General features: G+C 39.7%; 1 protein-coding gene across 4 annotated transcripts in view; it reads right to left on the bottom strand.

Annotated features, from left to right (window-relative positions):
* NBN (nibrin) overlaps nt 1–25,519 on the bottom strand; it is a 31,383-nt gene that overhangs the window by 2,889 nt on the left and 2,975 nt on the right. For 3 of the 4 annotated variants that reach the window (XM_075549506.1, XM_075549507.1, XM_075549508.1), the window contains exons 3-14: nt 24,083–24,231; nt 23,292–23,451; nt 20,243–20,346; nt 18,504–18,621; nt 17,384–17,577; nt 15,519–15,616; nt 11,686–11,815; nt 9,410–9,682; nt 7,489–7,933; nt 5,955–6,026; nt 4,226–4,381; nt 805–918 (exon numbers count right to left, since the gene is read on the bottom strand). In XM_075549506.1, coding sequence (XP_075405621.1) covers nt 805–918; nt 4,226–4,381; nt 5,955–6,026; nt 7,489–7,933; nt 9,410–9,682; nt 11,686–11,815; nt 15,519–15,616; nt 17,384–17,577; nt 18,504–18,621; nt 20,243–20,346; nt 23,292–23,451; nt 24,083–24,231 — 2,013 coding nt within the window. The remainder of the gene's footprint in view (nt 1–804; nt 919–4,225; nt 4,382–5,954; nt 6,027–7,488; nt 7,934–9,409; nt 9,683–11,685; nt 11,816–15,518; nt 15,617–17,383; nt 17,578–18,503; nt 18,622–20,242; nt 20,347–23,291; nt 23,452–24,082; nt 24,232–25,519) is intronic. The other variant, XR_012784495.1, reaches the window with a different exon arrangement.

The following is a 25,519-nucleotide window of genomic DNA, read 5'->3' as shown; positions in this document are numbered from 1 at the left end:
AAGAAAACAGACTAAACATAGAATAAAAGACAAGGAGAAAGTGAGATTTAACTTAATGTCAAATTGAAGTTACAGAGAAGACAAAGCAGGCAAAAATCATGATAGCTACTCCTCACTCATCAACTGTCTTGTGGTCCAACCTTTTGCATCTGTGACCTGAGTGAAAAGGCTGATCTGTTGGGTGCTAAGCCGACAGCACGGCCCGCTCCCAGTGGGTGGCTGAGCAGCTCTGTACCCATGCAGTCGCTCTCCACTCTGAGCACACGTGGTCATCTCCCACATTCACCTAATGCTGCTTTTTGTCCCAACAATGTGGGTCTTTGGAACCCGATCGTGTTGATAGGTGAGGAGTGAGTGTATTTGAGAAAATGATTACAAATGTTCAGAATTACAAAATGAAAATTTCCAGATTTCGAAAATCAATACTTGTAAGGTTATCTATAGCTATCAGTTGTATAGTATACAACTGATTAACTTGCAATAACCTTGATGTGACTGTATGCCCATCTTTTATCCTTTATTAATTTTGAAGCCTTTACTTTTCCTTTACATTAAGAAACATACATGACTAAGTTTAGTTCTCATTTTCTACATACACTTTTCACTGACAAAATAAATCTAGAGTCCCCTTTGAAAGTATCATAGAATGGTGCAAATTAATCTTCATTTGCCTGAATGAATGACTGAATGAGCTTCAGTCACTTATCCAAAGGTTAGTTTTAAGAAATTATTCTCAGACCATGATGAACTAAAATGCAATTCAAGAAAGTTTCTGGGCTTCACGTCCTACAATTTCCTCCTCACCTCCATTTCCTGCCTCAGCCACTCTTCCAATTCTGTGTTCTTCTGAGCCTGATGGGCAACTAGGTCTGATCCTCCAATGATGTGGGGAAGTTTCCCTGCTCCAGGAAAAGAAACCTGTTAAATAACACAAGTAATGAGATGAAACATAACTTAAGATGGCTACTTTTTCTTTGAAACTTAAAGAGCGAAAACTTTAAGTTCAGGATGGCCAAAGAACTACAGATGTCGACATCCTGAAATGAAAACGAGTGAGGCAGCTGTACCTCGGGCCTCCTCTCTTTGTCCTCACCCTTTCTACCGAGAACAAGACACTGAAACTCCAGTCAGAAAGTACTGCTGCTGGGGTCTAGCATGCACGCGCGCGCACACACACGTTTGTCCTAAATCATCATGGATGGCTGCACTCAAGGTCTCCACAATGCCCTTGTCCTAGCGTCAACAGGATCCCTTCAAAAAAGGTCAAATCCAAATACGTGTCTGAGAAGATCTGCTAGGCCAGAGAAATTCAAGGAAGAGAAGTCAGCTCAGAGGGTTGTAGTGACTGATTTTGGAGCTTTCAAAGGGGGAACTCTGAAAGATTTTCTCAAGGACACAGGACTATCAGGAGGTCATGTTATGAAGAAGTTATCAGAAATTGGAAAACTCCACTGGTGAGAAAGAGGCAAGGAGAAAGTTGCACTGCGGGCTGTCCTTGTTTAAAAAATCATTTTATTGGGGGCTCATACAACTCTTATCACAATCCATACATACATCCATTGTGTCAAGTATTTTGTACATTCGTTGCCCTCATCATTCTCAAAACATTTGCTCTCCACTTAAGCCCCTGGCATCAGCTCCTTTCCCCCCCCCTCCCTCCCTGATCCCCCTTCCATCAGGAACCCTCGATAATTTATAACTTATTATTTTGTCATATCTTACACTGTCCGACATCTCCCTTCACCCACTTTTCTGTTGTCCATCCCCCAGGGAGGAGGTTATATGTACATCCCTGTAATCAGTTCTGCCTTTCCACTCTACCCTCCCTCCACTCTCCCACTATCGCTACTCTCGCCACTGGTCCTGAAGGGATCCTCTGTCCTGGATTCCCTGTGTTTCTAATTCCTATCTGTACCAGTGTACATCCTCTGGTCTAGCCAGATTTGTAAGGTAGAAATGGGATCATGATGGTGGGTGGGGAGGAAGCATTTAGGGTGGGGAGGAAGCATTTACAATGTAGGAAAGTTTTGTTTCATCGTTGCTACATACACCCTGACTGGCTCGTCTCCTCCCCGAGACCCTTCTGTAAAGGAATGTCCAGTGGCCTACAAATGGGCTTTGGGTCTCCACTCCCCACCCTCATTCACTATGATAAGATTTTTTGTTCTGATGATGCCTGATATCTGATCTTTTTGACACCTCGTGATCACACAGGCTGCTGTGCTTCTTCCATCTTTTGATAGCCGGGCACCATCAGCTTTCTTCACCACATTTGCTTATACATCCATTTGTCTTCAGCGATCGTATCATGGAAGTGAGCGCACAATGATACGATTTTTTGTTCTTTGATGTCTGATAACTGATCCCTTCGGCACCTCATGAACACACAGGCTTGTGTGCTTCTTCCATGTGGGCTTTGTTTCTTCTGAGCTGATGACCGCTTGTTTACCTTCAAGTCTTTAAGCCCTTAGATGCTATATCTTTTGATAGCTGGGCTCCATCAGCTTTCTGTACCACATTTGCTTATGCACCTGCTTTGTCTTCAGCGATTGTGTTGGGAAGGTGAGCATCATGGAATGCCAGTTTGATAGAACAAAGTATTCTTGCATTGAGGGAGTAATTTAGTAGAGGCCCAATGTCCATCTGCTACCTTAATACTAAACCTATAAATATATGCACATAGATCTGCAATGCACCTGTTCAAGGATTTTAATGGTGCTTCTATGAGAATTTCCTTAGGAAAACTTACCCCAATCTGCCCCACAGCCCTGAAGTTGTCCCTGCAGACTTCTTTTTGTTCCCCAAACTCAAAAAATATTTAGAGATAAATGATTTGAATCTCTCAAGGATGTCAAAACTGCCATTTTAATGTGGTGTAATTTAAAGAGTGCAGGATTCTTCAGGGAAAAGGTTACAGAGATGGAAACATTGCCTTGGGAAAAAATGTTCTCCCAATGAGATAGTTTATTTAATAAATATTTCTACGATTTTCCTTTTTGACTTACCCTCCTACCAGGGAAAATTTGTTTTTAATCTAGACTTTTTCAATTAAAAAATAGCCTCAGCTCATTATCTAACAATTAAAGCAACTAACAGTGAACACACTTCCTATAATTTAAAGCAGTATTTTTTGCTTAAACAATTTAAAATTTTAAGTCAATTGTTTATGAAAAACTTTTTAACTTACTCGTTCATAGATTTCTAGCAAAAGATGTTGATGTTGGTAATAGATTATATATATTTTTAAGAGATTTTATTTGTTTATAAACAGGGGCTATAAAAAGGAACATTCTGTTTGAAAAATGTTTATCAAGCAAACTATGAATATTATATTTAGGGAATAAGTAATAAATTCTTAATACTTATGTGTTACACTTAAAAATTCCTGTATATGAAATGGAAATTTAAATTAGTATGCCTCATTAAAAGTACAAATAAAAGATCTCATTGATTTAGACCCTTAATGAACAACTTGGTCAACTGCACTTCAATACAGACATTACGTGACAGACTTAAAACAGCTATCTGTAACAATTTTGGATTGAATTTTTCTGAGAGACTTAAATGAATTCCTAGGTCCAAAGACTATAACCTTCTTGAGGGTTTTAAAAGATTTTCCAAAACACTTTCCAGACGGGACTGTAACTCTGAATTGTGGTAATAGCCCTATCTTGTTCCTACGTGCACCTGGAGGCCATGTCCTGCTGATCTTGTGTGCCACAGCTCAACCTGTTACCTCTATCTGCCCCCAGGGCTCACTGTAATGTCTGCTGTTTTCATTCCTTAATGTGCTCAATCACCTTTAAACAGTCTACTATTTTCAGAAAGGCCCGAATGAGAGAAAGCCTTCAAGTTGTCATCAATCAGTATCAGAACTGGTAGAACCATGTGCTAGCAAGCTAGAAACCTGGTGCTAAAGGTGGGGAAAACCAGGTAAATAGCATCCTTTCAAGAATCCAATCTTACTGATTTATGGATTATTATAATATCTGTCAAGAGCCGCCAATAAAATGATTTAAGTGGAATAAAAACTTTAAAAGAATCCAATCTTGAGGTGACAAAGTTTATCTCACTCTGAGGATATAATATATTAATTACCAGGCCCTGTTTTTCCTAGTATACTTTTTAAAAAATGTTTTAAGAAGATTATTGTGATCAACAGAAACTGCAGTATTTCTTAAAAACGTTTCAAACACTGCCCTCTTGTGTTGTAAGAAAGACCTACCTTTCTGAATTTCTTAAAGTTCTTTGATTGACCACAATGACTGTTTACAATGGCTGCATTTCTGGAGGCTGAGTTATTAACCACCAACGATCGAAATTCGGTCAGGATCAACTTCCGTGGAAGCAGCTCATCATCCAGCTGACCTTCATCCTTGTTCTTAAATAGGGTAAAGATGGAGACAAGAACAGGGAATTACAAGGGATCGAAAAAAGCTCACCCTCGTGACAACAGAAAAAAAAAATCTCTGAACTTTTTATTTTGAACCAAATCATCTTTATTTCAAAGCCAGTAGAGTAACTAATTGCCCAAGAGCCCTGAAAAAAGTTATAACAAATCCATCTCAATAAAATAATGATAGTCATATTTTAGATTAGTAGCCTTCCTAATATCACCTCAATATACAGTGTACTTTCCAGAGCATATATTTTTGACAAAACTTCAGCAGTGTCTGCTTTTGTCCCATTAAAAATCAACTCCAAGATCATCATACATTTTATTGTAGTTTTTCACACTTAAGTTTTATTGGATTTTCAATTGCTTATATTTATTATTTCAAACACTTCAGTTATCAATTTTAGACAAACTGCCTTTTCAAATTACAAGCCACTAATTTTATTTCTGACGACTTATATGACTACATAAATTAGCCTAAAGATTCCTTCCTGTTATCATTCAAGTGCTGGATAAGACTCTGATTTACTTGTCAGTTAATATGAGCTGCCTAGCCTGAATCAACATTTATATGGCTGCTCACAGCTGATGATCTTAGTTCTTCACAGAAGCTAGTTACTAACAGACCTAACCAAGATAAAGAACAAAGGCTAAAGGACTCAAAACAGTAAGGGACAAGGCTTACAGATTAGCTGGCTAGAGACAGGTCCCTTCATTTTGTCATACTTCAGAAGTTCCAACCACTTAGGATCAAAAGGGAAGCATTTATCCAAGGAAAAAATTCAGAAGGTTAGGAAGGAGGAGGAATGGGAACAGAAATACACACAGGAATGTGAAAAACAATGGTACAGGGAGGAGACTGCAATGGATGAATTGAATCAGAATGTGTATACGAGTACCTGCCTTGTAAACTTTCACTTAGTTCACAATCAAAAAGTTTTTTAAAAGTAGAAAAGGTTCGTGTCATGGTGACAGAATGTAATCAGGGTCTGTAATAGAAGAAGAGTCTAGTACTTTTGAATTATGAATTTCCATATAGTTCACATGGTGTTTTCACTGTGGTGAACACACGACTCAGTTGAAAAGATATAAACCTCATTTTAAACAGATGACTTGCTGCTCAGAAATGCGATCTGTTCAAACCCACGACACCCAGGTCTCCCTCCAGACTTTTTACTCCATCGGGTTATGCTCTGTATACTTGCTGCAAACGAGTCCATTATGACTCACAACGAGACTCTGCCCCTTTGAGTTTTCAAGACGAAGTTTCAGGAGCAGAAAGCTTCACTTTTCTCGTGTTACAGTATGATATTTTTCCAGATAAGGTAGAATTGTGAAACAGAACAAAATCACAGGACAGGAAACAATCCTACCATACTGTATATACTCGAGCATAAACTGACCCGAATATCAAGCAAGGCACCTAACTTTACCACAAAAACTGCACTAAAATGGGCTGAAAAGCTCGGCTTATTCACGAATATAAATGGTAAATAGACAAAGTGGTGAGATTTGGTCAAATCCTTATAAAAATAAGATAAATAAAAAACCTCCTTACAGATAGTTCTTCTTTTTTTGACCTCAGTGAATCTTCCTTGATTTCACATTTCTTTCCCATTTCACTCTCTTGCTGAAGAAATGAAAGGAAAAAAAATTGCTCTTTGGAGTATAAACTGATACCTTTCAGAAAACGTCAGGCATACCCATAATCCTTGGCCTACTGATTTCCCTTTCAAATATTTTTCTTACAGAAATTAGCAGCAGTGAAAATAAAAACACAGAGAATGACACATTGCATCATGAATTATACCAGCAAACTGGAAGCAACCTAAGTTCACACATTTAGGTAATATGTAAAGAGAAAATGATAAGTAAAAAAGTGATTTCAAAATTACACTAATAGCTGATCCCAAGTTTGCAAGGTAAGCTTTTAAAATACTATCCAAATACAGAGTCTGGGAAATTGAAAATACAGCCAAGACTCAGTACAGGTCTCATCTGCACCGAATAAACTGGTAGGAGTATCCAGCCAACAGTCTTCCAAAGGCTTTTAATATTTCAGTGCAACTGCATTTACAGGCATATTTAATTTATACTTAGATCCCCAAATAGAAAAATAGCAGTTCTGCCATCAACATGGTTTAGAGACTGTCTTTTAGAAATAAAGGGGTCTAGCATTAAAGAGAAGCACTGGAAGTCATTCAAGGACAGCAGGTACATTTTATTGCAGACAGCGTCAGTCATCTTTTCCCCTCCCAGGTGGTTCCCATTGCTAAGAACACAGAATGAACTAACCAATCCTGGTGGGTGATTAGAATACGAAAGTTTTTTTCATCTGGTCTCTACTCTCATCTAATGAGCTTACCAGTCTATAGATAGTAGGTCACCCACCCCAGCCCCCACACAAAATACCCAGTGTCATTAATGATATATAAAGCAGGAAATAATCTTAAGGATTTTCTAAGCCAAATTACTAACATTCACAAAAGCAGAAAAAGATCTTAGAAACCAAAATTTAAAATTCTAGTGTTATCAGGAGCCCCAGTGAGGCTATGGTTACAGGTCAGCAGTTCAAAGCCATAGGCACGAGGTGAGGCTGTCTGCTCTTAACCTTTAGGGACAGCAAGCGGAAGGGGTCCAGTGTGGTGAGGGGTAACAGGGAGACGGTGTCAAGTTCAGGAAGAAAAAGAATGCTTGGAAACTGACCGTGGTCGCAACTGTACAATTCTGCTTGATGTGACTGAACTATGGAATGATATGTATTAATTCCCAATTAATAATGAAAAACAAAACCAAGAGCAAGCAAACAAACAACAAGAATTTATAATTTTGGAAACCCGCACAGGGTCGCGATGCGTTAAAATCATCTTGATGGCAACAGTGGTTTTTAAGATACTTAATCCTCTTAATTTTAGTTAATTTGCTTCAGGTATTTTTGCTTGTTTATTAAGGTATCATCTGTATGTCACATCACGGCCAAATTTCTGATATACTCATTTTCTTCACATACTCATAATACATCCTCATACTACTTACACATAACTTAATGTACTTAATACTATTTTAATTTTCATGAATCCAACATTACTTACAGATACTTTGCTACTTTCTGATCTTGCTTCATCATTCAAAATGCCATTTGATTCCACAGTCAATCTTGGTTTTTTCCTAATATTGACATCTTCATCTTGCTTTTGAATTCTCGCCTCAATTTCCAACTCTGGTTTTGTGTTTTTGAATAACTGTTCTAATACTTCATCTTCTAAGGCCAAATCATCCATTTCTTTTCTTTTGCTTGATATTAGCTTTTCTGTAGGAAGGCATTTATTGGTGAAATTTTTTGCATGAGGTTTTAAATCTCTATCTGAAAACAGGTGATCTGAATTTCTCTGTCCAGGCTCATTCTGAGACGGCTGCTGCTCTGTACTTTTCCAGGTTGTGAGTGCAGCTGCTTGAGTTTGTTCCAGAAGACAACAAGACACTTCTAGTCTTGCTGCTTTGAATGAAGACATTTCTAAACTCTCTTCATCCCGTTCCCTGCATTTAAAAAAGAAAACAGAACCGGAACATGAATCCAGTCAAGTGCTATATACATTGCATACTTGATTCTTATACATAGACCAAAGCCAGGCATTTTAAATCAGTGGCGAATTCACACAGCCTCGACTGCTGCGATACCACTGATCAAATCTGGGGCTGCAGCCACATGGAGATCCCGATTTTCTCTGCGGAAGCAGGACTTGTTGACAAGCCAATGTGTAGACAGCCCGCAGACAGCACAACTTTATAATGTAAAGAACTAGAGGGCAGGGAACACCTCCCCTGGGAATATAACATGATGGGCTAATGAAACGGGACACTGGCAACAGAAATAGGCAGAATTTATATGACTTTGAAAAGGAAGAGGTCACGATTCTGATCAGGCAAACCCTTGCCGAACAAACAGAAATCCCAAACCGTGAGTCAGAAGAACTTTGAGGATAGAATTTGGAACAACAACAGGAAATTCCTGGGGGGAGGGGAAGCGAAGCCTAACGGAGAAGTCATCACCAAGCAGGCTGGTCATCCACGCGCTGTCACGAAGCCAGCCATCAGGCAGAGTGCGCAGAGCACTGGGAGCAGGAGGGCCGGGGCAGAGGATGGGATACCATCAAACCAAGAGGAGCTCTCAAGCAAGAGAAAGGTCCCACAGCCGAGGGCTCCCAAGTGCGCCCAGCGAGTCACTCTACGAATTTCTTTTGTCATCGCCAGGTGACAAACGCACGTTAAGAAAGAGTTCGTGCAGAAACGGAAGCTAGGAGAATAATATTCTTGGAGAAATTTAACAGTGACTGAAGAAAGAGAAGAGGCAGTAGCTAAGGGAAAAACAGATCAAGGAAAAGTTCGACAAAATGAAAATGGGACAGCATTTAAAAATGAGAGAAGGTTGGAAAAGAAGAGAAACTAAGTGATGGGAGGAAGTGAGAACAAGGGAAGGGTCAGAAGGGGTATTTTGGAACTCACACATGGGAAAGCGCTTCTTCATCAAAGGAAGAGAGGGAATCGGACAGGAAGCACACGAGAGGAAGGAACAGACAAGCTAAGAAACAGAGAGGAACTCACAGCAAACTCACCACTGCCGAGTGGATTCTGACTCACAGTGACCCTGTACGGGCAGGCTAGAACTGCCCCTGTGGGGTTCAAGACGAGGTCTTTACAGGAGTGGAAAGCCTGTCTTTTTCCTGTGCAGCGGCTGGTGGTTTTGAAATGTAACCTTGTAGTTACAGCCCAACTCGTCCCTAACCTTGGGTTATCAGTCCACGAAACCATCAGGCTCCTCAGAAAAAGGAAGAGGAGGGAAGATCTTATCTAACAATTATAGAGAAGAGGCTGTTAGAACAGTTAAAGTGAGTGAGGGCTAAAGGCCACGGCTCTCCACAGAAATTAACTTAACCAGAACACAGAATCCAGCCAGTGCCATTCTACAAGTACAACAGTACACCCTGGACAGGAGTAGAGTAATTAAACCTGTACCTTTTGGGGGTGGATGGCTGGAAGTAGTTTTTGATGGAGTTGGTCTGCTGCTGTTGAGAAGGGCGCTCTCTACGCTTACTGACACTGGGGAATTTACTTGGTGAAAGCTGATAGCTTGGTATTTTTGTCTTCATCAGTGAAAGAGAGCCCAGATTATTTTCGCTGATATTTGCCTTGGGAGGTTCTTTCACAGGGGATGCCTCCTGGGGAAGCCTTCTGAATTGTTCCATTCGGGAGCTTTTCAGTTCTTTTGGCCTTTCACTGAAACTCATACTGTAGCAAAAGAAAAGAAAGGAACAGAAATCAAGGCTGCAGTAGCTGTTATCTAGAAACAAAGTGGCTTTACAAAGTTTTCACTTCATAGCACTTTAAATTCTCTTTATACTTTGTAAATGTATTTTACAACCCCCATGAGTTAGTTTATTGTGCCAACCTGGCTGATAAACACACTGGGGTTAATTGAAGGGCTGAAAGACAAATGGCTCGGTGAGCCTCGCCTTTCTAGTTCTCTAGTCTCTTGCTTTGTGATGGTCGCACCAGGGTGCAGCTGCCTTAGCAGCTCCCTGCTTCAGCTGGCAAGGCTCACTTCCTGCAAGACATCCCCAAGGAGAAGCCACATGGACCTACCCCGATGCAGCCCTGGGTGCTGGAGCAGCCGTGTGAAGACCCCTGCCAGCGCTGAGATGCTTTCACGTTCACTGACTCGGTTTTCCTCCTGCAATCGGCATCATTGCCTCTGTTATGTGAGATGGAGGAGGACTTTGTGGATTGGTGTTGGACATATGGGCTAATGTTGGACTTGTGGGCTTGGGCAGCACTGGGTTGGGATGTTTTCTTGATGTGCACTTAACCTTTATATAAATCTCTCTCTTATTCATGAGTTGCTGTGGATTTGTTTCTCTAAAGTACCCAGACTAATACACCCCCCAAAGTAGCTCCTTTGTCATCAATCCCTCTCCTTGAGAGAGAGAATCTTATTCCTCGTCGCTCAGCACACACAGCTGGGCAAGCTCTGCTACAACTAACCTGCCATTCACACATGGAGAGTCAATTTATTAGTCTATTGTAAAGTCAACTCCGTGCCAATACTAAGTAATTTTTTAAAGAACTTTTTACTGTGAATGAGGTGGAGTTTACATTTTAGATCATCCGGGGAAATTTTGTTGAAACAGTTTAAATTGTTTCCATGCAAAATATTAATAAAAGGTAAAAAAAACATAAAGGGAATCAGAAAAAGAGTAATTCACTCACTCCGAAATCACATGTAAGGGATTATTAGATTGCTTTGGCTATTTTAGATGGCTCTAGGCAGCCCAGATGGCAGTCTCAGGAATAGAATGAAATGCCAAACCACCATAAAAATTACACACACACACATCTACAGTTCTAGAGCCTAGAGTTGAATAGATACTATGCAACCCTTGCTGTCCTCAGTAGACACACAAAGCAGTAAAGGGGCATCCAAATGACTTTCAAAATAAGAACTTCCCTCCAAAAAGGCTAAATCTGGTCTCAATATAAAACACAGATGCAGTAAAATTAAGATAAGTATGTTTTCTGTAGTAAAACCTGTGCAGTTCTGTAAGAGTATCCTTCAAAATGAATATGGAATTTGTTAAAGTACAATACCCAGTCTTAAACAAGAGATATCAATGAACAGGGAAGAGCTACTGCTCTTCTCTCCCTAAAGACTCCCCTCTTCAAGGACAGAGCCACCAAAAACTACATTTTCAAGCAAATATTAACTACTTAGGTAGCAGGTAGACACATAAAATACCTCCAAAATCTTAAGTAAAGTTGACATTACATAAGCAAATTTGTTCCCAATTTACTTTACCAGTTTCACAATAGTGTAATTCTTTATAGTTTTCTGTGTACATTTGCATGGCATTAAAACAAAACAAGCCTTCCATTTATCCTAAGACAAGAGTTGGCAAACTATAATCGATAGTCCAAATTCAGCCAAGCACCCCTTTTCACGAAGCTCTTACTGGAAGCAGCTGCACATCCAGGTTCAAGCACCTCTGCTGGCTCACGCTGCGGTGGCTGCAGACGCAGCAGCTGCAACAGCAACAGAAACCAACCCGTAGGCATCGCTCTCTTCTCTTTGACCCACTACAAGAAAATTTGCCAATCTCTGTCCAAAGGTAGTGTTTTCCCTGACATCCACTTTCTTATGCTTTACATCCCAAGAGACGCACTCACTAACTTTACTTCTTGAGTAGGCAATTAATTTGTGGACAGATGACTAACAATAGCTTACCACAAACACTTACCATGTGTCAGCTTGCTCTGATTCTGAATCAGGTACACATGGTGTGGTGTTCCCTGTGGCCCTTGGCTTTAGTTTTTCATCGAATGACCAGCCTTGGGAAAGGCTTGGCCCTGGAGTCGTTGGTTTTAATCCTGTAAACCACACAAGTGAAAAGAATTACCACAGCAAGAGGGGCTTTGGTCACTTAAAGTGGTTATACTATAAGAGAATGAACGAGGAAGCAAAGCACACACTTAATGAAATAGCCTAAGAACTGTCTATTGGTTTCTAAGGTGGGTCAATTTTAAAGCCAACCATATTTTTGTGGTAAACATTTGAACTTGAATAAAATTAAAGTCAATTTACATTTTAATTTAAGTTATACCTTAAGTCAGTAGACAAAACAATTACAATGTTTCCCTATGTAAAGCAGAATTAATAGTTTTTTTAAAAAAAGAATATACTATATGAACTGAACCCATTTATTGACTTAGATATACATTTTGGGATGTAGACAACCGTAATGATTACCTATCATTTCATTTACTGAAATCAAGTGCCAGCCTACTGAGATATCTGACATCTCACATGTTGAATTAGGTAACACTCACTGCTGCTCCCGAACCTCTCTGTGCTTCGCTCTGGGAATACACTCATCATCTGCCTTAATTTTCGTGTCTGTAAAATGGAGGCAATTACAGTGCCTTCCTTACAGGGTTGTTTTGAGGGGAAAATAAAGCCACATATGGATGGAGAGGGGAGGGAGTGTGTGTAGGGAGGGTGAGAGAGAGAGAGAGAGAGAGAGAGAGACCTCAGACTGATGGTGATCTCGTGTTATAGAGATTTTCTGACTTTAAACTTTTAAACTTTATGGAAACATTGTATCGGGGTCTTTTCCCACAAAGCTGCTGAGAAGGAAACCAATTATTTCCAAAAGCTACTCTACTACACTTGCCACGAGCTCACATCAACTCACTCGGTGGCAGTGAGCTGGGTTTTATGCTTGCATGTTACTTTCCCTGCATGAGAAGAGGGACTGAGTCTTGTTCAACTTCAGCGCCTACATCAATCATTTGAAAGATAGCAGATATCAGTAAGTTAATGGAATTAGATTTGTAAAATGGCAAAAAATTTTAAAATGGGCATTTCATTTAGCATCTCAGCTAAATTTATCACTGTTAAGTCTTCACGACACAGGGTGTGCTTAATAAATGTTCATTATAGATTCCAAATTCAATTCCTTAAATTACATTGACCACTTGTAAGCCCACCTTAAAAGTTTATTGGCATTTCCTTAGAGACACTTATCCCTACAATTCATTTCAGCTTATGCAGGTATTTGCAAAAGATAATAACAAATGCTTACAGAATCTCTAAAAGAAACAGCTATGAATCTAACACCCAGAATAATGCATTTGTTAATAATAAAATTATTGACAATGTTCTCCTTCTTAAAAATACCAGCAGGGTGGGGAAATGATTGGATCTGCTTACCGTTTTACTCTAAGCCCTAAGCATAGTTACGCACTAACCATAACAACTGCTCAGTGGACTTAAACACATGAATGGACATGGAGAACACATGTGTGGTGCATAGGCCGAGAGACATGCCTTCAAGTCTGCTGTGTTCTAAAACTGTAAGCCAGAGACTGTAACTTGGAGCCCATGCAGACCAACTTATGAATGTGTACAAGTCCAAACCCTGCTACATTATAGTGCCTGTTTTTACTCACCCTTTATGATCTTGCTTCTACATGGAAAGACACAAAAGAACAAATATTGCCTCTTAGTCAAAACAATTGAGCTTTAAAAACTAGCTCAGTCGTGAAGTGGACTTGCAATTTCACCTGCACTCAGCCAGCATTGTTCACTCTTTGTTTTCACAGAATGACAGAAGATCTCTGAGATGCTTTCAGCCATAAACACCATTCCAACAGTGCATGGCTAAATTCGACGGGCTCCCACTGACAGAGATAATCTTGTGCACCAATAAAAGCCAGCCGTTGATCTGAACCATCGTGACTCTACACTAGGATCCCGAGAGGACATCGTTACAGGAGCAGAGAGCCTCACCTTTCTCCCTTCGAGCAGCTAGTGGGGTTGAACCCCAGACTTTGCGATTAGCAGCCCAACAGCTAGCTTTCAGTGCTCACGGGGCTGTTTTTTGTACCGATAGCCTTGTTCAATTAACAACACACAGACCTCCTATACGTAAATGATACACCTGTTGCTCTCAGAGGAGCCAAAAGTGAAAACAATGTATGCCCAGATAGCTGAGAAAAGGATGGAAAGTGGTTATACTGCACAGTAAGGAGAAAGAAAATATATGACTGGAGTATATCTGTCACCTAGAGGATATAATCAAAAACGTAATGTCATCCTAGTTTCTACAAGTGCATTCTGGCTGTGCTTCTAACCAAACAGACTGTGTCTCATGCACTTTGGACATGTTGTCAGGGGAGACCAATTCTAGCAGAAGGACAAAGATGATTAACACTGGGCTGCATCCATGGGCTCCAGCACAGGCACACTCCTGAGGATGTCACAGGAGCAGGCGGTGGTGCGTTCTGCTGTCCTTAAGGGTGTTAGGAGTCAGAACTCACTCGATGACATCTAACAAGAAGCAACCAGGATTGTCGAGGACTGTCATTCAGGTAGTACATGGCCAACCTCCTTGCCCGCCTAAAAGATGGTAATGTGAACGATACTCCTTGGAGGACACAGTGAGGTGGTCCTGTGTCGCTTTTAGCAAGGTCCAGTAACTGTTAGCAAAACCACTCATGAAAGGACCTAGAAGTAGATGCATATAGGAATACAGGTGGATGCTTGTGGTCGCTAGGCAAAGAAGTTATCACGGAGAATAAATGTAAAAATCTCTACGGTAAAAAATCTGGAAAATGTGGCTAAAAAACCCATCTCTATAAAGGCAATATCAGCTTAGTTTCAAGCTCGGTACAGGAATGTTTTCTATACGACAAAGAGATTAACAGTACTGTCAACTCGGAGATGATTATCATATGCATTCTTCATTTCTGTAAGTGGCCCTACCATCTGCCCACTTATCCATGCCAGAACACTAAAGAGTTGTTTCTGATTGCCCCACCGCCAAGTTCACCGGGTCTAATTCCAAAACAAATCCTAAATCTGTTCCATTTTCCTGCAGCTCCAGTGTCACCTGGTCCAAGGCATTAGGCTCTCTCATTGGCACCCTTACCTGGGTGGGTCCATGAGCCTAAAGATTGGCAGTGGGAACCCATCTGCTAGCAGTGTGGCAGAAAAGGCCTGGGACCTGCTTCTGTACAGATTCCCGCCCACCAAGAAAACCTCACCCAGCTGTACTCTGTAATACGTGCGGTCGCCTTGAGTCAAGATCAAATGCAGTACACCTGCAGGATAGTCAACTCAAATACAACAATGGGGTACATGGCCACACAAAAGCCCGAGGGACCTGCACCTTTTACCACTCATCCTTACTCTGTCATACGAGGACACAGGAGATGCAAATGCCGTATCCTGTGAGACCTCCCCTGACCACTTCATTTAAAATCACTGACACATAGCCAGTCACTGCTGCCGGTCTCTCTCTTTATATACCTGTCCCTCTCTGAAATGATCCTGTGTCTGTTTATGGTTTGAATCCTGACCATCAGCATATATGAGGCCAATGGCGGTTGGGGCCTTTCCCTTGACAACTCTGAGAATACCGCCTTGTACGTGACAGCCACATGTAAATAGATAGATCCATCAGTGTTAAAAGAAAGGGGAACCTAACTAATCCTGGGGGTAGTAATGTACATATAACTCATACCAATTTACAGAACAAAATTACTAACGAATGAATCATGTTTTCATTACCTATACTGGGCTGGCCCAGAGGATCACAGTAGTTCTCTGTGTTCATGAAAATAACAGCCAATCCGATTTCTGATTCGGGAATAGGTCTGTGACCCTTCCTATTAGAAAAAGACAGTTTAAGTATACTGGTATTTTGAAATTAAGAACGGTTATTAGTAAGATGCTACCAAGCTAGATCACGCATGCACACTGCCCCCCTCCGCACACACAAAGAGATACCACAATTTGTGGCATGAAGAAAATGTCAAATACACATACAGTTGTTATTTTTAAGTCTTCTCAATGATCAAATTACCCTCCTACACACACACAAAAAAAAAAAAGACTAGAGGAGAAAATGTCCACTCCTGACCCAGGACGAGCTCTGAGCCGCCTTCCTGGGTGTCTCTAGTTCCTACCCACCCAGGGCCCTGACCGTGCTGAAGGACCGCGTGCCCTCCCGGTGACATGCTGGGAATTCTGGAATGATTGTGGGAATGAGTGGCTACATCCAGATTGATAGCTTCTCTTCTCGTGGCCTGTGCCTCTACTCAGTTTCCTCCTTAGAACAGGGCCCGTGGCAATAAACAAGACAGAGGAACGTGTGAGGACAAAATTTTCAGATGCCAACGGGCTTTAAGATGCTTGTGGGAAAATGAAGAGAGAATGGAAATTTCCCAGGAGGTTTTTGAAGGCCCTAGGTGTGTCAGTTTTAGACAAGATCTGTTATAGAGCAAAGATGACAGCTGTGACTGGATTATCGCTGTCTGTCTGGCTCATTCTTTGTTGAAAGACTAGCCCTTTCAGGCCACAGATAAAGTATCACCTCAAAGACGTCTGCTCTAGAATATGCCTCCTTTCTGCCTGCTATCCTGTTGCTTTACACACATTTGAACATTGTCCGCCTCCTTGAGTTCACCTGCAAGGCTCAAGAGGGGAAGGACCAGGCTGTCTCGTGTACTACTGCATTCTGAGTGCCTGGAGCATATTCAGTCCACAGTGATTGTTATAGTGGCAAGAAAGCACTGCTGTTCACACAGTGTCATTTTGATAGCATGCAACAAACCTCCTTTAAATAAAAGCTTCATGGGATAGACGACTAAAATATTACTTTTTATTTCAGCAAACCCATAAGGAAAAAAGCAATTACCCTCTGACCACTATCATGCAAATGCATCAGAAAATGGATTGTTGAAAAAAAATTTTAAAAAGGAAAAAAAAAGAAAATGGATTGTTGCAGCTACAGTTAGGTTAAAATTTAACACCTATTTCAAATTTGTTCTAGTTTTTAATGGTTTTCTACTTTCTTTTCAATTAAGGATTTTGTTTTACTTTACTGTTATTTTTTTGTTTGTTTTGTTTTTAAATGTTTTTCTATGTATGAAATCCAGGATAGATAAATTTACAGAGACAGTAACTGGAATAATTACTTCTTGAGGTTAGGTCCAGAGAGGCTGATGGTGGGGGTGGGGTGGGAGAATGGGGAACTCATAACAAAAAATGAGAAGAACGAAAAAAAAATAACTATAAAAAAGTCTAAAGTTAATTGTGGTAATGATTGCAGAACTCTTTTTAATATGATGGAACTACTGAATTGTTCAAAAAATTAAAGTTTCATTGGAAAATTTTAAATTAAATTTATAAACAACCTAGGAAACAAACCCCTTGATTTCATTGTCAACCAATAAATATTGATATGAAATTGTCAGACATTCTAATTCAAATACACTGAATTACAATCAATTTTCAGTTATCTACAGAATAAAAATCTACATAGTAATTCTTGTTTCCACTTTTTTTTTTAACATTGGGAGGTAGGGTGCAACCAAATTTACATAGGAAGGAATCTAACTGTATTTTCTGACAAATAAAGAATAATTCTGTACCTTGTGAGCATATTCAAAACAGACTGAACCAAGTTTTTTTGAGAATCAGGAAGTAAAGTGGGTGTATTGGTCATTCCTACATCAACAACACATGTTCCAGGAGCTAAAAAAAATTTTTCATCTTCTTCATTTTCTTCAGTTATCAACCTAGAATTCCCGCCTCCAAAATCAACTGCTGGACTTAATTTCCTATGCTAAAAATGGAAAGAAGAAGAAAGTAATTAAACAACCAAAGTAAATTTCTTATATTCTTCTAATTTAAAATTTTTCAATGCTAGAATTACAAAGGAAGTTGAATTGATGTGAACTCGGTGCTACTTCTTGAACACGCCTCCACCCTGGGAGGCCCATCAGTTCGCCCGGTCCTCCCAGCCCGGCCCTCTCTGCTGGTCCCCTCATGCTAACTGCACAGAGCTGCCAGCTGGGCATCCCTACACGCTTCCTCCAGGAACACAAACTCCTGGGACCCCCAGGGAGGCACCCAGAAGACTTTGTGCAATATTTTCTAAATCAACAAATGATTGGAGCCAAATTTTTCTGTGTACCACCTCTGAGAACTAATTAAGAGGCCAGTTACCAAAGTGTATCAGGGCCAACTGGCGAGCAGCTAAAAACAATCAAGATTAGAATCGTGTTCACGGTCAATAAGCAGGCTCTAGAGCAGTGGCTCTCAACACTCCTATTGTCGCGACCCTTTCGTACAGTTTCTCATGTTGAGGTGACCCCCAACCATAACATTATTTTTGTTGCTACTTCATAACAGTCACTTTGCTACCGCTATGAATCATAATGTAAATATCTGATATGCAGGATATATTTTCATTTTTACAAATTGAATATAATTAAAGCATAGTGATTAATCACGAAACAATATGTAATTATATACTGTGAAATATTTGTGTTTTCCGATGGTCTTAAGAGACCCCTGTGAAAAGGTCATTTGACCCCCCCCCCAAGGGGTCGCGACCCAAGGATGAGAACCGCTGCTCTAGAGCCTGATTGAATATTTCATTCCACTTCACCTTGCTTTACCAAGTCCCAGGATGAAAGTAATGCAGAGTGACTGGTAACACATTGCAATGGTCTTTTACTGTGAGGGAAACTTAGCTGATAATGCTACCTGTTTAGCATTGAGAAATACAAATGTTTTCCCTTTAAAGATCTGTCTTCTTTCCTGTCGCCTGGATAGGTCAACACTTTTATTTCCAATAGCTGGTTCATCAATCGGTGGGTAAAAACTATAAAAATAATTAACACAGATATCAATGATATGCTACCCCACACCTTTGCTATTTATAAATGGGTAACTAAAATCATTAACACACTTTCTTTTAAAGTCAGATTTTCATTTAGGTTAAAATACTAAAAAGCTAGAATTGTGGGAAAAGGTGCTAGATCAACAAGATTGTTCCTCAGTTTCTAAAAATATATAATCCAAAGTAGACAAGCATTAACAAGAATGTGTTCGACATATATGAATCCAAAAAAGTTATTCAAATTACAGGAAGTTGAAACATCATCCATAAAGATCAAATTGTATAAAAATCTTATGTTTGGTTGGTGGGTAATTATGTTCATGTTCCAATACTTAGACCGGTGTGGTAGTCTCATAACTTCATGTCAACGGATGACATGACCTGGAGGTACAACTGATATATAGCTCTCTGGAGAGAGGTCTCTCCTTGCACCCCCTGCAATGCTTCCACCAACACTGGATCCATACGACTTTGCACCCACTGGCCTGCGATCTGCCTGCACTCTGAATCATTGCATGTTGCTATGTGAATTTGATGATGGACTTGCGGACTCGTATCAAACTGATGGACTTTAGTTGGACTGGGAGGGGATCTTTTAAAAATATATAATTAATCCTTGATATAACGGTATTCCTTACATACATATGGTGTCACTGGATTTGTTTCTCTAGTCCACCTGGCCTAACACAAATGAATACTGTGTTTGTTATAATCTCTTTGGCGAAGCTTAGGAAATTTTAAAACTTGCATTATTTTCTGTGTAAACAAATTTCCAATGTGAGATTAAAGAATAATATAATGTTTTAGTTAAAGCATGTAAGCTTCATAGAAAGGATTGAATGCTATGAGAGCATATTAATTGTCCATGGAAATGGGGAAAAGAGAAAAAAGAAAAGTCATGAGACATCCTTATATCTTTTATCAGTTCATAGTTCCAACTAACTGCTTGATCAAGTCTTTTGCTATAGTCATCCCTGACTGGCCCCACATTACTACTGTGTCATGGCAGTCCACTATGGGCAGACAATACAAGAAGGCTAAAATCCAGCCAGTCAATCATTAAGGAATCAGTGCTTAGAGACTCGAGAATTAAATGTCTGCACAGAGCAGCATCCGATGTGGTAAAAATACTTCAATCATTAGAGCAATCATTCAGTACTTTAGAATTAACTTGTTTACATTTCCCCCAGATTTTTACTTGACAACATACATAAAGTCATCATCAAACACTTCGAAAATGTTTTTAAAGTATCAATTAGAAACACAAATGTAGGTGTTTTAATTCACGACAATTGCTGTTCTAGTCTATTCTAAAGTAGGGATTTCTGGAACCCACAGGCTTTTAAAAACAAAGTGTACACTAATGTTCAGTGTAGTACTATTCGTAATAGCAAAAAGTTAAAAGCAACTTACGTGTCCCTCAACAGATGAATATGAGATATTTACATACAATGGACATTCTGTAGTCATAAAAGGGATGAGCTACTGACACAGTCTATGGTACTGATAAGCTTACAAAACATTAGGTGAAGTGAAATAAGTCAGGCACAGAGGGAAAATATTGTACAATCCTTAGATGAAATCTCTAGAATGCATAACATACCTTTCAATTTGTGGAAGCTGTTTTTTGGACTGAACTGCTTGAAGAAACTCAGTAAAATATTCTGGTTTTACAATCGGACAGCCACAAATGAGTGCACATATTGTCTAAAATGAAGAAATGCTTTTTAGTGCATGTAACAACGTAGACATACACATTAACTTAACATGCACCGCAAATTAAATACCATGAAAAGATTAAACGTATTGCTTAGAAGTGAGAAACAGAGAGACTATAAAGAGATTACCACGAGAGAGAAAACCTTTTCATCTGTACACACTGACTTTCACACACATTGTGACTGGATCTTTTCCAGAAAGTAACCATGGAGTAACTGTTAGGGGTTGGGGAAAAGCTCTAAGGAAGTCCACATAATTAAGTGAAGAAAGACACTTTACTGAAAACCTGAGTTAAGTTGTAAATCTCACATACGATCTACAAAATACATGAAAGATTTGGAAAGATGATCTTTAGCAACGGAAATGAAAATGTAAATAGGATTTGGCACACCTCTAGGGAATCAGCAGAGTACAGACACTTAGTGACTGTGCTTCCAGGCACACAGAGGGCAGCCTACATAGAGGAAGCAGTGATGTTGAGGAGGGAAGACAGCATTGGGTCGACTAAGCACCAACACATCTGGTTCTAGACAAGTTCTTTAATTGTCCTACAACTAAGAGTCTTCTTCAGAAAATACATGCTGAAATAAATACCCTAAAAGTTCCTTTGTGGTTCTAACAGTCGATGGCTTTAACACGACTGAACGTGCATATCTGGAAAATTTACCACCACTACACCCGCCAAAAAAAATGACAGCACAAATATCTGTCACCTATAAAAGTATAAAAGTAGATCTCTACTGAAAACTAATACACGGACATTTTGATTTATGCATCCCGTAAGTGTGGGTTTATAAGCAGAATTAGTTTTCCTGTGGCTAATAAATGGCTGAATTTATAAAATAACTTGTATAGACTTACAACGATGAGGCCCTTGAGCAGAGGTAATTCCACTACGGTACAGACGTGATTTGAGGTTTAATCTGTGCAACCAGCCCTTCTCTGTTGCCTCTTCAGCTGTCATATGTATGCCCTCATTGCATTAATTATATTAGCCACTGAATCCAACATGTAAGGATTTTTAGGACTTCTAATAACAGAATCTAAATATTTGTTGTGCTTTGCTAGAGATAATAACCGAAACGAATCTCAGAGTAGACATGAATGGCTTGTTAAAAAGGAGAAGAACCACTTCCCAAAGCCATTTTTCAATTAACTTTTAGTATCAGCAAATCTGATGAAGATGCAACACCAGAAAATATACCAAATATGTCACGGTTTTAATGAACAGCCTGAAAGTGCAATATATATTTATCAATAGGTTGTGAAGCTGAATTAAGGTAACATTAAACTAAAAAAAATGATAAAGCCCTTTGACATTAGACACTTAAATGAATCCTAATTCACAGAGCATGAGGTGAAGAGAGGCTATCACAGATGGGAAGAAGACAACCAGAAAGAAGAGAAACTAGATGCTAACTTTGAAGACTGACAACTGATCTCAACTAAACAAGAAACAAAACAAATTTTTAAAAATCCCCCAACCATTGTAATAATCTTCTGGATGAAAGGATAACATACAGTATATACCCAAGTATAAGTCAACCTGAATATCAGCCAAGGCACCTAATTTTACCACAAAAATTGCATTAAAAGTGTGCTGAAAAACTCAGCTTATACATGAGTATGCATGGTCAGTGATTTTCTGAAATGCTAAGTCAAAATTAAATTCTACTTTTTTATGCTTGCCTCGGATAATAAGTTATCAGAAAAGCCATGTTCACCTACTTAGTATGTAATGGCATGGGGTTGAATTTTTAAGTCCGCAACTAACAATTCTGATAGTTTCTTTTTCTTTTGTTTTACATTTTATTAGGGGCTCTTACAACTCTTATCACAATCCATACGTATACATACATCAATTGTATAAAGCACATCCGTCATTTTCAAAGCATTTGCTCTCCACTTAAGCCCTTTGCATCAAGTCCGCTTTTCTGATAGTTTCTAAGGTACGTGACTTATGGTCTAAGTACGAGGTGGTAACACCCCAAAACAGAAAAAAGCTCTCCTGGGTGGAGCTTTGGTAATATGCATTTTTCCCTGCCAGGTGAGCAACTCACTCAGTGCACCCAGTGGCATCACCTGGGAAGGTTCTCTCTGGTCACAGAGAATTTTTTTGTAAACACAGTTTCACTCAAACCTTGTTTTTTGTGGTGGCTGGTTTAAGAGAACAACTTGCAGCTGTGAAATCTTATTTCCTACTCAGGAAAAATGTTGCAGAAACTGTTGTGATGTTGAACATAGTTTCTAAGGTCGGTGTTATGGGAAAAATGCAAGTGTACAAGTGGTTTCCTCATTTCAAAAAAGGTAGAATGTCAATTGATGACAAACCTCATTCTGAATGGCTGTCAACTTCCTCAACAGCCCAAAATTTTAACCCTTCGTGCCACCAGGTCAGACTATTAATCAAGATTTCAATTTGGAGGGTCTGAAAAGATTGCGTAACAGCCTGCGACAAAAAAGGCCTGATTTGTGGCAGACAGAGGACTGGTTTTCCCACCATGACAGTGCACCTGCTCACACAGCCATCTCAGTGGACCAGTTTTTGGCAAAAAACAGCATGCCTCTGTTGCCCCACACATTTTACTCACCTGACCTCACTCCGTGTGACTTTTTGTTTCCACAAATGAAGATGAACTTGACATGACAGAAATTTGATTACGTAGAAGAGGTGGAGAAAAAAAATGAGGGAGGTCCTGTCAGCCATCCAAACAGAAGAGTTTGAAAAATGTTTCCAAGAATGGAATCTCAGATTTGACAAATGTATTAAGTGTAATGGGGTACTTTAAAGGTGATTAGGTTGTTTTGTAAACAAATTTAAATACATAGCTGGTGGGGGCAGTGTTCCATTATGGGAGCTACCCCTCATACTCTCTGATTGAACTCAAACTCAGAGAATTTATTTTAACCTAATAGCAGGACATTATACCTACTTTAATGGTAACTTTAACTGATACCATGACGAGGTGAGTACATTCTTCTGTCCAACTGTTTACACAGCGTCCTCCAAGTTGAAAAATAGCTTGATTTAAGGCCGTTTTCCCAGAGACATCTAAACAAGAAGAGCATGCAACCAAAGGCTCATACACTACACTGCAAAACAGAGACACACATTACGTTAGATCAGCACAGTTACAGAGATACAATTCACAGCACCTTAAAACTTTTAGCTAATGTTTCTCAAAGAGGGTAATACCATCCCCTGGGAGGGTGGTGGAAAAATGAAGGAGTTGGGAGCCAAAGCAGATATTTATACTTTATCCTGGATTGTGGGCTATAGTCCAAGTATACTCTCCCCCCCACCCCCACACACACACCTGAAAAAGGGACACCAGGCCAAATAGGTTTGGGAGCTTATGCTTTAAGTTGATATCAAGTATATTTTTACTTCTATGTATCACTACGCTGTTTAACTTATGCTATTATCATTTGCTAAGTCCTGAATCCCAATTGAGAAAACACGATGATGAACGTTAACATTAGACTGCCGCACAGAGTCCTAATCAGGCTCTCGGGCCACTCGGTCTCCCTCCGCTGCCGTCATCACCCATGGCTACCACTGGACGCTGCACAGAGCTGTGGCATGAAGTCCACTCCTAGTTTAAGGAGGAGCTAAGTTGTAAGACTGTCAAGTCCTCGTCCACAGATAGCATCGCCCCTTAGAATATGATCAGTGTCCAGAGTCATCCACTTTGATACGCATATCAATTTAAAAAATTCTTACCTGAATTTACTGTCAAACACTCCAAAGGTAACTCGATCCCCTGTCTTCAAAGTTTGGGAAGCACAATTCTCCATTTTTTCCTCATTAACAAAGGTACCATATTTAGAATTATCTTTTATTGTCAATATGGGGATGTCATCTGACTGACTCTGAAAAATCAACAAGTTAATGTCTTACTCTCTCAGGACATTAAATTCCCAGAGGGAAAAGTTTCCAAAGAAAAAGTGGACAACTTTTGAATAGGTAACAGATGGTGGCTACCCTCCCAACACGGAGGACAGTACAGTCATTGTCTTGGTTGCCTGCTAAGAATGATCACTCAACTACTAATTCAAATTTTCTCAGGAAAATTTCTCAAAAAAAACAAAACCAAAACTTCGGGTAAACAAACAAGCCAGTTGCTGTCGAGTGGACGCTCACTCAGAGTCACTCCTGTGGATCAGCAGAGATGGCGTCACCAGCTCTGCAGTGGCTGCCTTTGCAGAAGTCAATAGCGGTATCTTTCTTCCAAGGTGCCTCTAAGTAGGCTTTGAAGCCAATAATGTCAACTGTAATAACTACCCAGGGACTTCACCAATCTCCCTACAAGTCCCTAATGACATCGCTCAGGGAATACATTTTGTTTTTCTTCAGTTTTTTTTAAGTCAGTTGAAATTATTCCTGACCCCTTAGTTTTAAACATTTGAGAACCGTCTTTGCAAATCCTATTTCATCTGTAACATGGCAGTGTCATTCCTAATTTTTTTTTCTGTTTACATTATCAAGATCACATTGTAGAAACTGGCTGGATGAGAAAATGGATATTACAGTCTAGTTTCTGATATGTGTAACAGCCGTTTTACTTTCACTGTAGGAATTTCGACAAAACTGTTTCTATACCTAAAACACACAGACATAACTTAAATATGACTGAACGCAGCATTTGCTGTATGCAATCTTTGCCCAGGATAATGGCTTTGTTTCTTATTACCAAGAACATTATCATGAGCAGAGCTATTTGTATATATAACCTTTATATCACATTTTATCTCCTGCAGTTGTGACTTAAAACCCAAACTATAAAACAAAAGTCATCCAAAAGAGCTACATAGCATACGCAGTAGCTGTTCTTCCGTATACAAGAAGTCAGTGCCCACTGTGAGAACTTAATGCTCTATAGGAAAGGACAGTGTTCACACGGCTCCATTCAAAGCAGGATCCACCAAGGTCTGTTCACTGCTGTATCACCAGGTACAGTTCGTGACAAACAGTAAGTACTAAGTAAATACACACGAACATATGCCACTTCCTCTCAGTTTCTATGTCACAAAATAAACTGGCTTTTAAAAAACACATTGCCGTCAAGGGGTTGTGACTCACATTGACCCTCTATGATAGAAAAGAACTTGAGGTTTCTAAGACTGGAACAGGAAACAGTCTTATCTTTCTCCTGCGGAG

This window comes from Tenrec ecaudatus, chromosome 5 (assembly GCF_050624435.1).
Source record: "Tenrec ecaudatus isolate mTenEca1 chromosome 5, mTenEca1.hap1, whole genome shotgun sequence".
In the NCBI taxonomy this organism is placed as follows: Eukaryota; Metazoa; Chordata; class Mammalia; order Afrosoricida; family Tenrecidae; genus Tenrec; species Tenrec ecaudatus.
This window is presented reverse-complemented; position numbering and strand designations above follow the sequence as displayed.